We start from the raw sequence: 15,711 nt of genomic DNA, 5'->3' as shown, positions 1-15,711 counted from the left end.
CTGAATAAACGTTTGAGAAGGGCATTGGTCCATGTAGATAGGTGTTTAAACTAGAAAGAAATCAGAGGCAACTGGAAGCGTGACTTATCTTTCTCTGATCTTGTAGGCTTGTCTTTAACTTTTGTTTTTTCACTCTTTGTCATCTAAAACTAAAGGATTAGTTAACTCTGGGGGACCCGAGAAACTGATATTTGGTAGATAGGTAACCCACGCAATTGTAGGGGAATTAGTTCAAGCCTATGACAGGATGACGGGAAGTTTAGAAAGTACCCTCCTTTTTCAGATGACTATCATATGCACTCTTAAAACTTGAACTTCTTACCAAAGTTTAAAAATAATAAGGTGGGAAGGTTGGTATTTAAAAAAAATCTTTTACAAATTATGAAGTGAATCCTACATACCAGAATGTTTCTCTCTCTCTCTTCTCTCTCTCTCTCTCACACACACAAAAGAAACAACTATACACTCATCAGCTTAAGAATAATTTCTTAAATTAACTATTTTTAAGAACTGTAAAGTTGATTTCCTGTTTTCCAGTTGAGCCTCTACAAAATGGTAGCTGTTTGTTTAGATAGCTAGCTATGTTCAAATCTACAGGCTCTGATACTTTGTACTTGTTTCTAAAACTGACCGCAGTTACTTCTGAACTAGGACTGTATTATTTTCCCAAAGACCGGAGAATTAGGTATTTACAGCTTGTAAAAATAAAACCTTATAGTGCTTAAATGGAAAAGTATGACTAGAAACTATAATTCTTTAAGATTAATTTCTAAACTCAGAAACGAGAGTATGACACAATCATTTGGTAAGTATCTAAGATTTTGTGGGCCAACAACCACCTTCATTGGTTAAGTACTCTCACATTTGCATTAACTTACTTAGCTGAGTAAAATTTGAGTTATGTATAAGTTAATGCTTATCCAACAGAACCTGTATTAATTATTGATGGTTGTGCAACAGACTCTTGTGAAACTCTGTGGCTTAAAGCGATGAATGATTGTTACCTTCCAGTCCATGAAGCCAGGAAGCTGGACACAGCTGAGATGGCTGTGTTGTCTCTGAGTTTCTCATGAGGTTGTACTCAAGGTGTCAACTGGTGCTGCAGTTACCTTTAAGGCATAACTAGGAGTAGATGCTGGCAGGAGTTCTTGGTAGGATGTTGGGCTGAGGGTCTCAGTTCCTCACTGGCTGTAGACTAGAGGCTGCCTTCTCTTTTTTGCCACATGGACCTATCCATTGGGGAGTTCACAACATGGCCGCTTCCTTCAATAGAATGAACAAATGAGAAGGCAAGAGAGAATGAGAAGACTGAAGTCACACAGGTTTTGTAATCAATCTCAGATATGATCTCCCATCACTTTTCTGTTTATCATAAATGTTACTAGGGCCAGCCCACAAACAAGAAATCACACAAGAATGTGAAAATCAGGAGGTGGGGTCCCTGGGAGCCATTATTTCATCTTATCTTTTAAGATTTATGTAAAGGTAAGTGAAAGGCAAAGCAAGAGAAAGAGAGACAGAGAGAGACACACACATGGAGAGAGACAGAGAGAGACTCAAAAATACAGAGAGAGAGATATCGTTCATCCAATGGTTCACTCCGCAAATGGCCACAACAAAGTGTGGACCAGACTGAAGCCAGAAGCCTGGAGCTCCATCCTGGCCTCCCAAGTGGATGGCAGAGGCCTAAGTACTTAAGCCATCACTGCTGCCTCCCAGGGTCCACATTAGAGGAAAACTGGAGTCAGGAGCCAGGGGCAGGCGTTGAATCCATGCACTCTGATATGGGATACAAGAATCTTAATCTTTAACTGCTAGGCCAAATGACCATCCGTATCCTAGCAGTTTCCAAGAGCCCTTTGGTTGATAAGATTAGATAAATTATAATTGCTGGGATTTCTGCACATGACTAATTCATACGGTTAAAAATATTTTGGAAAAACTATTATGCTGTGTTAGGGAATCACATGCTCCCCACTTACTAACCATCACTGTTAGGTTCAAGAAGGGACAGAGGATGCTGTGTTCCTAGGCAATTAATGGAGGGTGGCAGCCACAGGCCACTGCTGGCACTTACACAACGGCATTTCTGCTGCTCCCTCCTTTTATGCAGAGGTAGCCTCTGGGCTCCTTTCAGCCATCTGCCAGCGGTGCTGGTGGGAAGCTCTTGGGTGAGGTGGAGAAAGCTCTTGGAGGGGTGGTTGTATCACAACCCCTTTTCCCTTGTACCTTCTCTCTCCACATTCTGTGTCTGAAACTTTCCACATCTTTTGATGGTCCAAAGGTGATTATTTTTTGTTTGGAAAATGTAATAAAACTCATCAGAGGTGATTTTCTTTTTTTTAACACACATAGAAGAAGATATATTTAATTTTGCAGTTTTCCTTTAAAAACAATTTCTTCTGGCATGGGTGTTTGGCCTAATGGTTATGAAACCTGCTAAAATGGCTGCTTCCTACATCAGAGTGCCTGTGTACAGCCCCTGCTCTTGGCTCCTGATTCCAATTTTCTACTTCTGTGGACTCTAGGAGGCAATGGTAATGACTCAACTGGTTGGGCTCCTGAAACCCATATGAGAGACCTGGATTCAGTTCCCAGTTCACGGGTTGGCTCTAGCTCAGTCCCAGCTGTTGTGGGCGTAGAGGGAGTGAAGAAGCAGGTGGCAGCTCTTTCTTTGTATGTCTTTCTCTCTGAATAAAACAAACAGGGGCCGGCACTGTTGCCTAGTAGGTTAAAGCCCTGGCCTGAGGCGCCAGCATCCCATATGGGCACTGGTTCTAGTCCCAGCTGCTCCATTTCCGATCCAGCTCTCTGCTTTGGCCTGGGTAGCAATGGAGGATGGCCTGAGTGCTTGGGCCCCTGCACCCACATGGGAGACCTGGAAGAAGCTCCTGGCTCGTGGCTTCGGATCGGTGCAGCTCCAGCAGTTGCAGCCATCTGGGGAGTGAACCAGTGGATGGAAGACCTCTCTCTCTGTCTCTACCTCTCTCTGTAACTCTGTCTTTCAAACAAATAAAAATAAATCTTTAAAAACAAACAAAACCTTTAAGTTGTCTTCTTGCCTTTTTTGTCATGCTGCAACTTGAACTTGTGCTGGAAAATACTACTTTATTTTTGGCTTCATTAATGATCACCTGAAAATTAAGTTTTATGCTCAATCTCTCTCATACTTCGAAGTAAGTAAATTTCTCAAATTTTGATTAAGGTCAATATTGCAGTGAAAATGTGGGTTTTCAAAATGCTGCTAACCCTGAAATCTATTTATAACTTGAAGCTGTAAAGTTGAGATGTAATAAGCAATTGAAGCATTTCCTTTTTTTTTTTTTTTAAGATTTATTTATTTATTTGAAAGGCAGAGTTACAGAGAGGCGGAGAGAGAGAGAGGTTTAAAAATGCCTGAGAGAGAGAGAGAGAAAGTCTTCCATCTGCTGGTTCACTCCCAGATATGCTGCACCAATCTGAAGCCAGGAGCCAGGAGCCAGGAGCTTTTTCCAGGTCTCCCACGAAGGTGCAGAGATCCAAGGACTTGGGCCATCTTCTACCGCTTTCCCAGGCCACAGCGAAGAGCTGGGCTGGAAGTGGAGCAGCATTTTTTTTTTTTAACTTTTATTTAATGAATATAAATTTCCAGTGTACAGCTTATGGATTACAATGGCTTCCCCCCCCCAATAACTTCCCTCCCACCCACAACCCTCCCCTCTCCCGCTCCCTCTCCCCTTCCATTTGCATCAAGATTCATTTTCAATTCTCTTTATATACAGAAGATCAATTTAGTATAAAGATTTCAACAGTTTGCACCCACATAGAAACACAAAGTGAAACATACTGTTTGAGTACTAGTTATAGCATTAAATCACAATGTACAGCACATTAAGGACAGAGATCCCACATGAGGAGCAAGTGCACAGTGGCTCCTGTTGTTGACCCAACAAATTGACACTCTAGTTTATGGCGCCAGTAACCATCCTAGGCTGTCGTCATGAGTTGCCAAGGCTATGGAAGCCTTCCAAGTTCACTGACTCTGATCATATTTAGACAAGGTCATAAAAGACAGAGTGAGGATAGTAACCAATGATCCTAAGAGTGGCATTTACCAGGTTTGAACAATTATACAGCATTAAGTGGGGAAGAGGACCATCAGTACACACAGGTTGGGAGTAGAGCCATTGGTGGTAGAGTAGAGGTTATGATTACAAAGGAATGAGGCCCAAGTGCACTAGACAGGGCCTAGAACAAAGGACAGAGCCTAGACACAAAGGACAGGGCCTAGAACAAAGGACAGATTAGAGGAGCTAAGAAAGGTGCTGTCTAAGCTACAATTAAGTTTTCTGGTTGAGAGGCAAATAGAACCTGATAGAAGGGGCTTGATAATAATCTGGTGGGCTTTAGGCCTTGTAAATTCAGAGGCCCAGACCTATCTATCTCTTCACATGGGGTATATCCTAAGGGAGGTGTGAACCTCCTAGGGGAAGGCACTCTGTTGACTTTCATTACTTGGCTGGCCTGGGAGGAGTGCTGGCCAGGTAAAGGCAGGTGGCATCTCTAACAAGAAATTTACAGTTCTGCCTGCAATGTTGCTGACCCTACTTGACCATCCCCTCAGCTGCAGTGGTCACTTTGGAAGTTGGGCTGAGTGAAGGGCTTTTCAGCTTAGAGCCAATAAGATCTGTGGCTCTGACCTGGGCATCCTTCGACTCCAGGGCAGGTCCATTTCCAGTGATCCAACTCTTGGCAGAGCTGCCAGGGCTCTTCACAAGCTGACTTCTGGAGCAGCATTTTTAAATCTCATTTTTGTCTTAACATTTTATTGAGATCTAACTACTATGCAACTCAAACATTTGAAGTAGACAATTCAACAGTTCTAGAACAATGAGTTGTGCAATCACAATTTGAGACTATTTTTATCACCCTCAAAGGAAAACTGGCTACCTCTTAGTAATCACTTCCCATCTTCCATCCCCCACCCAAAACTCCAGCCCTAAGCAAACAGTAATGTATTTTCTGTTGTTACAGATTTGCATATTCTGGACATTTCTTATAAACTGAATTTTTTAAAAAAAATTTATTTGAAAGGCACAGTTACACAGAGAGAGAAGGAGAGGCAGAGAGAGGTCTTCCATCCTCTGCTTCACCCCTCAATTGGCGGCAATGGTTGGAGATGCGCCGATGTGAAGCCAAGAGCCTAGAGCTTCTTCTGGGTCTCCCACGCGGGTGCAGGGGCCCAAGGACTTGGGCCATCTTCTACTGCTATCCCAGGCCATAGTAGAGAGCTGGATCAGAAGTGGCAGCTGGGACTGGAACTGGTGCCCATATGGGATGCTGGCACTGCAGGCAGTGGCTTTACCTGCTAAACCATAGTGCCAGCAGCATAAACTGAATTCTATAACTTGTGATCTTCTGGCCTCTTTCACTTAATACAATGTCACCAAGATTCTCAAGGTATCAATGGTGTAACATGATCAATACTTCTTATTTCCTTATTCTGAATAAAATTCCTTTGCATGGATATATCACATTTTATTTACCCATTCATCAGCTGAGGGATATTTGTTACCACCTTCCCCTGACTTTTTGGCTACTGAAATAATGTACTGTGAACATTTGTATAGGGCATGTTTTCCTTTCTCTTGGGTATGCATCTAGGAGTGTAACTGCTAGGTCATCAGGAAACAATGCTTAACATCTGGAGGAGCAAACTGTTTTCCAAAGTATCTGCACATTAAAAATTTTTTTAAAAGATCTATGTATTTATTTGAAAAGTGGAGTCTCAGAGGCAGAGAGAGAGGGAGAGAGGGAGCGTGAGGGAGAGAGAGAGAATGAATCTATCTTCCGCTTTGTTCCCCAAACAACAGCATGATCTGGGCCAGGCTGAAGCCAGGAGTCTGGAACCCCATCTATGTCACAAGCAATGGCTTAACCTGCTGTGCCACAATGCTAAAAGCGTCCAAATTTCTCCACATCAATCAAAAGCACTTTTCAAGCTTCATTTTATCCCATAAATTCTGGGTCCCAGGTGGCCAGAGTGCAGGTAAGTTTAAAGGAAGTTGCTTTTCCCAACTTTGCAAAGAAGCTTCAAATACAATAGTTGTTTCTTTAAGAAAATGAGAGTTGGACAAGTTATCCTGAGGTATTTTCTAACTTTAGAAGTCTGTGCTGCTCTGAATTTTTCATCTTCAAATACAAAGCATAGTTTTTATTTGCACCTTAAAGTCTGACCTATCAATAATGTCTGTTTGGCAAGGAAAATAAACAAGGACAGGGTCCAAGGGACTGAGTCATTGTAAGAAGCAAACTATTTGTTCTATGAGGTATTCTTCCTGTCTATTAACGAAAAACTGGTCATAATAGCTTATTAATTTGATTTTGAAAAGTTTAGATATTATTTTATAATGTCTGAACAATTTAGTAAAAGAAAGAAAACCAAGAAATGGAGCTTACTTTCTATAAGGGTAACTTCCAATGTAAAAATGCATATTAATAGTGTCCACTGAGGATATTAGATTCATAGTGTTAAGCAATACCAATTATGAAATTAAATTAATATTAAAGTCATGTCATATCTCTCTTCTATTCCAAAGTCACAAGTTTTGAAGTATAAATGATCTTTTTTCCTCTTGGCCTCAGCACCCAACAGGTTTATTAATCACAGATTTTATTCATATATTATAATAGACTACTATTTAAGCAACCATCACATTTGATGAGGAATCCAAAGGCAAAATGAAGCAAGGGGGATTTTTCATTGAAATCTATTGCTTTTGTGCTTAATATCAGGCTATGACATTTACAGTTCAGAGGCAGCCTAACAAAAAAATAGGCTTTGGGGTTCAGGTACAAAGAGGATTGAAAGCTGGCATGGCCACTTATTAACTGTACAATTTCTGAGAAGTTTCTTGTCCTGAAAGTCAGTTTACTCATCTGCTAAATGGGATCAATGGCTCCTACCTTATTGGGTTGTTAGCAGGAACAACAGTTAATGCATCTTATGTAAATATATGTCAAAAAAAGTTTAGGTGTATTTTCTTGAAAATCTTGAGTGCTCAGGCCCAGGATTTAAACACAAACACACACACACACAAAGGACCTTCAAAAAATTTGCACAAAATACCATTATAAAAACCTATGAATGGCTTTCAAATTTTTTTTTGAACCAAAATAAACTTATTTTTTAATTCCATTTTTTTCCACAAACTGTTTGAAGTACCTTAGTATATTTCATCTTCATGATGTAAAATCTGTGGTTGATTTGGAAAACTACAAAAGTATTTTAACAGCCTATTTAAGAACTGATTTCACAGCCTGTGATCATCTTCTGTCATTAGAAATGGTTGAGATTTTACATAGCATTTTTGTTAAGATTTTTTTTATTTTAAAGTTACAGAAAGAGAGACACAGAAAGAGAGACAGGTACCTTCTATCTACTGGTTCACCCTCCAAATGTGGTTAGAGATGGGTCAGGCTGAAACCAAGAGTCTGGAACTCCAGTGAGGTCTCCCATGTGGGTGACAGGGACCCAGGTACTTGGGCCATCTTCAGCTGCTTTCCCAGGAGCATTAGCAGGGAGTCAGACTGGAAGTGGAGCAGCCAGGACTTGAACTGACATTCTAATGACATGCTGGCAACACAGGTGGTAGCTTAAGATGTAGGCCCCTAAATTTGGTCTTGTCTTGTCTTTTCTTTTCTTAGTAGAGGTTATACTGAGCATATTTTTCTTTCTTCCTCTCCCTCAAAAAATTAGCTGGAGAATTTCAATTGGTGTTCAAGAGAACTCAACCAGATGATCATTGTTCTAGGCAAAAAGGAACCTGAATTTGAATGCTCTTGAAAATGAGGATTAGGGCTGGCACTGTGGTATGGCAGGTGAAGCCCCTGGCATCCCATATAGGCACCGGTTCGAGTCCCGGCTGCTCCACTTCCGATCCAGCTCTCTGCTACGGCCTGGGAAAGCAGCTGATGGACCAAGTCGTTGGGCCCCTGACTGCGTTGTAAACCCGGAAGAGACCCCTGGCTCCTGGCTTTGGATTGACTCATTTCTGGCCATTGTGGCCAGATGGAAGACCTCTCTCTAGCTTTGTCTAATCACTTCCAGTTTGTATTGTTTATGTGCTTTTTCCTGTGTGCATCTCAAGGTATGTTTAACCTTCAATTAATGTGTATCATATTCTTGTGAAACTTGTGGTCACAAAACATTAATTATAAGTGGATATGCTGCAGCCTAAATTAGTTGAGTTGCTTAAGGCAGCTACACAAGGCCAGAGAGGTAAGCGACAGTGGAAGTCCCACATCTTAGCTAATTTGGCATGCAGGAAATGAGTTCCCTTCCAAGCAGCTGTCTTTTACAGTGCTCCCAGGCCCCCAGTGAAATCTGTGTGTATATCCGTGTTTCTTATTTATTTTCATAGAAATGTTTGGAACTTTATGTCCTACCCAAATCCTTCTCTTCAATGCTCACATCCTTGTTTATCTTGTGTGTCCAGGTGTGTGTTTTTCACCTTGGGCAGTTGTTTGTTCAATCTATTGTCTGAATTTTTGCCCTAGGCCTTTTTTGGATCATGTAGTACTTAGTATTTAACTATTTTTTTTTATGCTGTTATATTTCCATAGAATACATTTCTTGCTATTATTTTTGACTTAATCAGTGTGCTGTCATGCCCCACTGATTTTCGGAAGTTTCTTCAAAGACGTAATTATTACAACTCTGTTGGCTTCAGGATTTATGTACACCCCTCAGAGTGCTGAGCTCCTCTAAACACCTGGGTTCCTCTCTTCCCCTGCTCGCTCAGGAACTCTGCCTTGCTCTGTCACTGCTGGGCTCCTTGGGTCACCAGCCTGCGGCTTCCTGACCTACTGCCCTTGCCTCATCTACCTAATCCCTTTTAAACCCACCCAGAGTTATTCCTATAATTCCATTCTGCCCATACTTGAAATCTTCCAATGGCTCCCACTCCAAGAAGAAAACGTGCCCTCCTTCGCTTGGCATTCCATGCCCTTCCTCATCTGGCACCCACCTCTTTCACCAACTTCGCAGAATCCAACCCTGCATTCTGGTCTCCTAACGTACTTGGCAACCTCTCGGCCTCTACACAGGAGGGAACATTCCCTCCACCGGGAACATCTTTCCTTTCTCTGTACCTAAACAAACATGCTGCTCTCTCTTCTTAGACTGTTGAGTTTCTTCTGCCGAATGTGGCATCTTTGGATCCACAGAGCCTGACAGAGTGCTGGATATACACACAATTTGTAGATCAATGAGCACAATGAGTAGTTGAATTCCTGTGGAATTCACTATCAATCAAAAATACAGTATCTACTGATGGCGTTTTCATAAAATATTGAAATGTTTAAGCTATGGCATCCTCAAATGAAACCTGGCGGGGACATCAAGGGCATCTGTGTTAGTAAGAAGGTATTACAGACTGGACAAAGGAAGGGGTGACAAAACATGGAAAGTTTAGGAAGTTCAGCCATTTTTAAAAATTTCAAGGGGCCGGCATTGTGGAAAAGCAGGTAAAGATGCTGCCTATGGTGCCGGCATCCCACATCGGGGCCAGTTCTAGTCCTGGCTGCTCCACTTCCGATCCAGCTCTCTGCTATGGCCTGGGAAAGCAGTGGAAGATAGCCCAGCATTGGAGACTTGGAGGAGGCTCCCAGCTCCTGGCTTTGGATCGGCGCAGCTCAGGCCATTGCGGCCATTTGGGGAGTGAACCAGCATATGTAATGTTTTTCTCTTTCTCTGCCTCTGTAACTCCACCCTTTAAATCAATCAATCAACCAATCTTAAAAAATTCTATTTGAGAGGCAGAGACAGAGAAGAGAGAGATCCTATCTGCTGGTTCACTGGCCAAATACTTGCAATGGTCAAGGCTGGTACCAGGCCAAGGCTGCCATCTGGGTGACAAGAGCCATCGTTGCTGTCTCCCAGGATCTGCATTAGCAGAAAGCTGGAGTCTGGAGCTGGAGAAGGAAATTAAACCCAGGTATTCTGATGTGGGACGTGGATTTTTTTTTTTTTTAAGATTTATTTATTTGAAAGGCAGAGTCATGGAGAGACAGAGGCCGAGAGAGAGAGAGAGAGAGAGAGAGGTCTTCCATCCACTGGTTCACACCCTAGATGGCTGCAACAGCCAGAGCTAGGCCAATCTAAAGCCAGGAGCCTGGAGCTTCTTCTGAGTCTCTCATGTGGGTGCAGGGGCCCAAGGACTTGAGCTGTTGTCCTCCACTACTTTCCCAGGTGCATTAGCAGGGAGCTGGATCAGAAGTGGAGCAGCCGGGACTCGACCAGGCACCCATTCAATATACTTTCTATATACATTTTGGAGGTTATCTTTTCAGGTTCATTTTTTCCTAAAACTGCAGTTCTTTTTTTCAGCCTTATGCTAGCCATAGGCAGAGCTGAACCGAGATATAATAAACAGGATACAATATAATCTACTCTTCCCTTCCCTTCCACCCTCCTCTCATGATAGAAGCTATTTCTAATCTTTATTTTTTAGTCATATTCAGATTTGGTATAAAAAAATTGGTAAATAAAGATACACATTCATACTTTTAATAAGAGAAATGAGAAAACAAAAGAATTTCAGATGAATATTTTAATTATATAATTATACAAAACAGTTGTATGTGTATCTGTACATATACAGATACATACATAAACTTTTATATACACATACAACTATTTACCAATATGTACTCATACTAGAAGGGATGTATTAGGATACTGGGATTACATTTCTTTTTCATTATTCTGTAACAGACTCAATGAAACATTACACTGAGGTAGGACTATTTTAGTCCTACAGAATCTTATATAAGTGAATTTGTTCAAGAGTTTCTCTGTCAATATCCATTTGTGGGTATACCTCATAGTTCAGTGGTACTTCTTCAACCCAGGGGGATAACTGTATATTAGTCTAGGAAAAGAAAAGATTATAAACAAACATAAAAATTACAGAATAATTCTATTCTTTGGAATTTCATGAAATCACCACTCATGAGGCAAAACAACAGATTTTTATTATGAGTTGGATTAAGTCTACATGGTGCCACATAAATACATTTGAAAAAGATTTACTTATTTGAAAGGCAGAGTGACAAGAGAGAGAAGTAGAGTGATACAGATGGAGATAGATCTTTCATCCACTAGATCACTTCCCAAATGGCTGGGCAAGGCTGAAGGCAGGAGCCAGGAACTCCACTCCCGGTATTCCACATGAGGGCAGGAGCACAAGTATGTGGGCCTTGTTCAGCTGCCTCGCAAAAAGCATTAGTAGGAAGCTGGATCCGAAGCTCAGTATAAGGACTAGAAGTGGCACTCCAATAGGGAATGCTGTTGTTGCCATGGCTTCCTGCTGTTGTTGTGGCACTGTGCCACAAAACCAGCCACTGAATAATTTTTTGTTGTACTTCATGATAGGTCTGTGTATTTAGGGACTCTCAGTTTACTATGATTTTTTTTTTTTTTTTTTTTTTTGACAGGCAGAGTGGACAGTGAGAGAGAGACAGAGAGAAAGGTCTTCCTTTTGCCATTGGTTTACCCTCCAATGGCCGCCACGGTTGGCGCGCTGCCGCCGGCGCACCGTGCTGATCCGATGGCAGGAGCCAGGGGCTTATCCTGGTCTCCCATGGGGTGCAGGACCCAAGCACTTGGGCCATCCTCCACTGCACTCTGGCCACAGCAGAGAGCTGGCCTGGAAGAGGGGCAACCGGGACAGAACCTGGTGTGTCGGCGCCGCAAGGCGGAGGATTAGCCTAGTGAGCCGTGGCGCCGGCCCAGTTTACTATGATTTTGGAACTTGAAAGAATACAGAATAATTTTAACATGATTAGTTTTTTTTTTTTTTTACAGGCAGAGTGGATAGTGAGAGAGAGACAGAGAGAAAGGTCTTCCTTTTTGCCACTGGTTCACCCTTCAATGGCTGCCGCGGCCAGCGCATCGGTGCTGATCCGAAGCCAGGAGCCAGGTGCTTCTTCTGGTCTCCCATGCGGGTGCAGGGCCCAAGGACTTGGGCCATCCTCCACTACCTTCCTGGGCCATAGCAAAGAGCTGGCCTGGAAGAGGGGCAACTGGGATAGAATCCAGCACCCCAAACGGGACTAGAACCCGGTATGCCGGCGCCGCAAGGCGGAGGATTAGCCTGTTAAGCCACGGCGCCGGCCAACATGATTAGTTTAATAACCATCACTAGGCTTATTCAATAAAAGCAGTAGAACAATAGGAATACATGGAGAACAAAGAAAAGCAATTCATGTATCTACAGTGACAGTGCTAAAGGGTTGCCTAAGGGGCGGGGCTGACCTTCCTCCATTGTCTTCATCAAACCCCTTTCTCTTTGACTACAAATTTGAGTCTCTGTGTTACAGAATTCTAAGCAACTAAAACTACAGACTGGATTTGTTTAAAGAAGTCTGCTTAAGTAGGAAAGCAACAGTTATCAAGAATTTACGTATAAAGTTTTCATAAATATCAATTTCTAATGGTTATCTAGACAGATTTATGTATTTAGTATGAAAGCTATTATTTTGGTAAGTGAAAAATCACTAAATTATTCAACACATACAGAAACTGTGATATAAAGTAGACTATGTGTTTTAAGGAGTATGTTTTTATGAGTATGACAAAACATGGTAGAATCACACCACGTGTGGGAATGAAGCAGGAAACTGGGGAGGTCAATGGTTTTACCAAAATAAATAAATAAAAAACCTGTAGATTATTTCACTTGTTATAACAAGCATGAACTATTTTTGAAATTCAGATGATTTAACTGTTTAAAAAGGTATTAATAATGATTGTTTAGTTTTTAAAAGGAAGAAACAGGTACTTAGACTGGCAGTACTTATATGCAAGGAAAGCTCCACTAAAGAAAATGATGGCATTGGCTAGCGCTGCGGCTCAATAGGCTAATCCTCTGCCTGCGGCGCCAGCACACTGGGTTCTAGTCCTGGTCGGGGCACTGGAGTCTGTCCCGGTTGCCCCTCTTCCAGGCCAGCTCTCTGCTGTGGCCAGGGAGTGCAGAGGAGGATGGCCCAAGTGCTTGGGCCCTGCACCCCATGGGAGACCAGGAGAAGCACCTGGCTCCTGCCTTCAGATCAGCGAGGCCGGCCGCAGCGCGCTGGCCGGGGCGGCCATTGGAGGGTGAACCAGTGGCAAAAAGGAAGACCTTTCTCTCTGTCTCTCTCTCTCACTGTCCATTCTGCCTGTCAAAAAAATAAAAAAAAAAAAGAAAATGATGGTATCTCTAGTAAGAAATACAGCAGTACCTTTAATCTGGGAGATTCAAAGAGCTTTACAAATACTAATTAACCTTCACATAAGAGTCATTTTATTGGGTTGAACAGCAGGCCTCTAGTCTACATTTGATTCCAGAAGCTTTGAACAACTCCTTTCCTTTTATTCTAAGGAACAAAATTACAAAGTGGGTGTCCTAAATCTCTTTAAAACATTCAAGAGTATATGTTAAACTAAAACTGTGCCCTCAGAAAAACTGAGTAAAGCAGCAAGGGAATGTGTAGGAAATTGAGAATTACAAAGCCAAAGACGCTGAGACCATTAAACCACAAGCCAGTGCTTGAGCTGAAAGGTCTTGGTATTCTGTCATCTGTCACCATTTTCAGACAGATGCTTTCTAGAATATCTCAGTAACTGTCAGAAAAAAGCTGGAGAAAAGTTTCAACAGTAAAAATGCTGGAAAAGACATTAACATACCTGAAGACCTGAGAGGGACTCTTCAAGACTTGGCACTGTTACTAATAATGATCCTGGCTTCCTTACATTATGGCTGATATATTCCCAGGCTCTAAAATACATTAAAAACAGATACGTGAAACAATGGGATACCACTACACACCTATTAGAATGGCCAAAATCCACAACACCGATAACATCAAAAACTGGCAAGGATACAGAGCAATGGGAGCGCTCATCCCTTGCTGATGTGAATGGAAAACAGCACAGCCATTTTAGGAAACAGTTTGGTGATTTCTTACAAAACTAAATGTGCTCTTAACATACAATCCAGCAATTGTGCTCCTTGGTGTTTACCAAAGGAGTGGAAAACTTATGCACACAAAAATCCGCACGTGGATGTTTAAAGTTGCTGAAACTTGGAAGCAACGATTTTCTTTGGTAGGTGAGTGGATAAACTATAGTATATCCAGAGACTAGAACAGTATTCAGCACTAAAAAGAAATGAACTTTCAAGCCAAGCAGACATGGATGGATCTTAAATGCACATTACTAAGTGAAAGAAACTGATCTGGGCCGGCGCCGTGGCTTAATAGGCTAATCCTCCGCCTTGCGGCGCCGGCACACCGGGTTCTAGTCCCGGTTGGGGTGCCGGATTCTGTCCCAGTTGCCCCTCTTCCAGGCCAGCTCTCTGCTATGGCTCGGGAAGGCAGTGGAGGATGGCCCAAGTCCTTGGGCCCTGCACCCGCATGGGAGACCAGGAAAAGCACCTGGTTCCTGGCTTCGGATTGGCGCGAGGAGCCGGCCGCAGCGGCCATTGGAGGGTGAACCAACGGCAAAAAGGAAGACCTTCCTCTCTGTCTCTCTCTCTCACTATCCACTCTGCCTGTCAAAAACAAACAAACAAACAAAAACAAAAAAAAAACAAAAAAAGAAAGAAACTGATCTGAAAAAGCCCACACTGTAGGATTTCAACTATAACTACATGACAGTCTGGAAAATGCAAAACAATAAAAATGGTGTAAAGATTAGTAGTTGTGAGGGGTAACGGGAAAGAGAAATATAAGTAAATGGAGCATAGGGGATTTTTAGGGCAGTGGAAATAGTATGCATATTTTAAAGCTGGATATATAAAATTTGGACAAAGGATTGTGAATAAGATCAAACTTAATTTTAAGAACTAGTATCCAAGTCAATGATGAATGAGCAGTTAAAGCCCCTTAAATTGTGTCTGTATGTTTCAAGATTTATTCATTCATTTGGAAGGCAGAGTTAGAGAGAAATCTTCCGTCTGCTGTTTAACTCCCCAAATGGCTGCAATGGCCAGGATTGGGTCAGGCTGTAGCCAGGAGCCAGGAGCTTTATCCAGGCCCCCCTCGTGGGTGCAGGTTCCCAAGTACACGGGCCATCCTCCTCTACCTTCCCAGGTGCATTAGCAGGGAGCTGGATAAGGAGAGGAGCAGTTGGGACTTGAATCCACACCCATATGGGATGCTGGCATTGCAGGAAGTGGTTTAACCTGCTATGGTATACTGCCAGTCCCTATTTTTTTAAAAAAGGATTTATTTATTTGAATAAATGAGAGAGAGAGAGAGAGAGAGAAGGAGGGATGAAGATAAAGAGATTTTCCATCTGCTGGCTCACTCCCCAAATAGCTGCAATGGCCAGGCCTGGGTCAGGCCAAAGCCAGGAGTTCCAATGGGGTCTCCCATATGGGTGGCAGGGGCCAAAGTACTTGGATCATCTTTTGAAGCTTTCCCAGGTGCATTAGCAGGGAGCTGGGTTGGAAATGATACAGCCAGGACTTGAACTGGCACTCTGAGATTTCAGCCATTGTAGGAAGTGGCTAAACCTACTGTGCCACAGCACTGGCCCCAAATTATTATTTCTTAATTATTTATTTTTTACTTTGTAAGGCAGAGAGAGAAGGAGGGAGGGGAGTGACAGACAGGCAAACAATCTATGCTAACATCCACTAGTTTACTCCCCAAACACCCAGAAAAGCCTCGAGCTGAGTGTGCAAG

The 15,711-nt window shown here is 42.5% G+C and overlaps 1 protein-coding gene across 2 annotated transcripts in view; it reads right to left on the bottom strand.

Moving 5' to 3' along the window:
* Window positions 1-10,640: 10,640 nt before the first annotated feature.
* LOC133769905 (uncharacterized) overlaps window positions 10,641-15,711 on the bottom strand; it is a 45,709-nt gene continuing 40,638 nt past the window's right edge. The window contains exons 7-8 of one of the 2 annotated variants that reach the window (XM_062205274.1): window positions 13,709-13,799; window positions 10,641-10,913 (exon numbers count right to left, since the gene is read on the bottom strand). In XM_062205274.1, coding sequence (XP_062061258.1) covers window positions 10,797-10,913; window positions 13,709-13,799 — 208 coding nt within the window. In that variant the 3' untranslated portion in view covers window positions 10,641-10,796. The remainder of the gene's footprint in view (window positions 10,914-13,708; window positions 13,800-15,711) is intronic. The other variant, XM_062205275.1, reaches the window with a different exon arrangement.

Source organism: Lepus europaeus, chromosome 11 (assembly GCF_033115175.1).
Source record: "Lepus europaeus isolate LE1 chromosome 11, mLepTim1.pri, whole genome shotgun sequence".
Lineage (NCBI taxonomy): Eukaryota > Metazoa > Chordata > Mammalia > Lagomorpha > Leporidae > Lepus > Lepus europaeus.
Note: the sequence above shows the minus strand (reverse complement) of the source record. Positions and strands in the feature narration are given on the sequence as shown.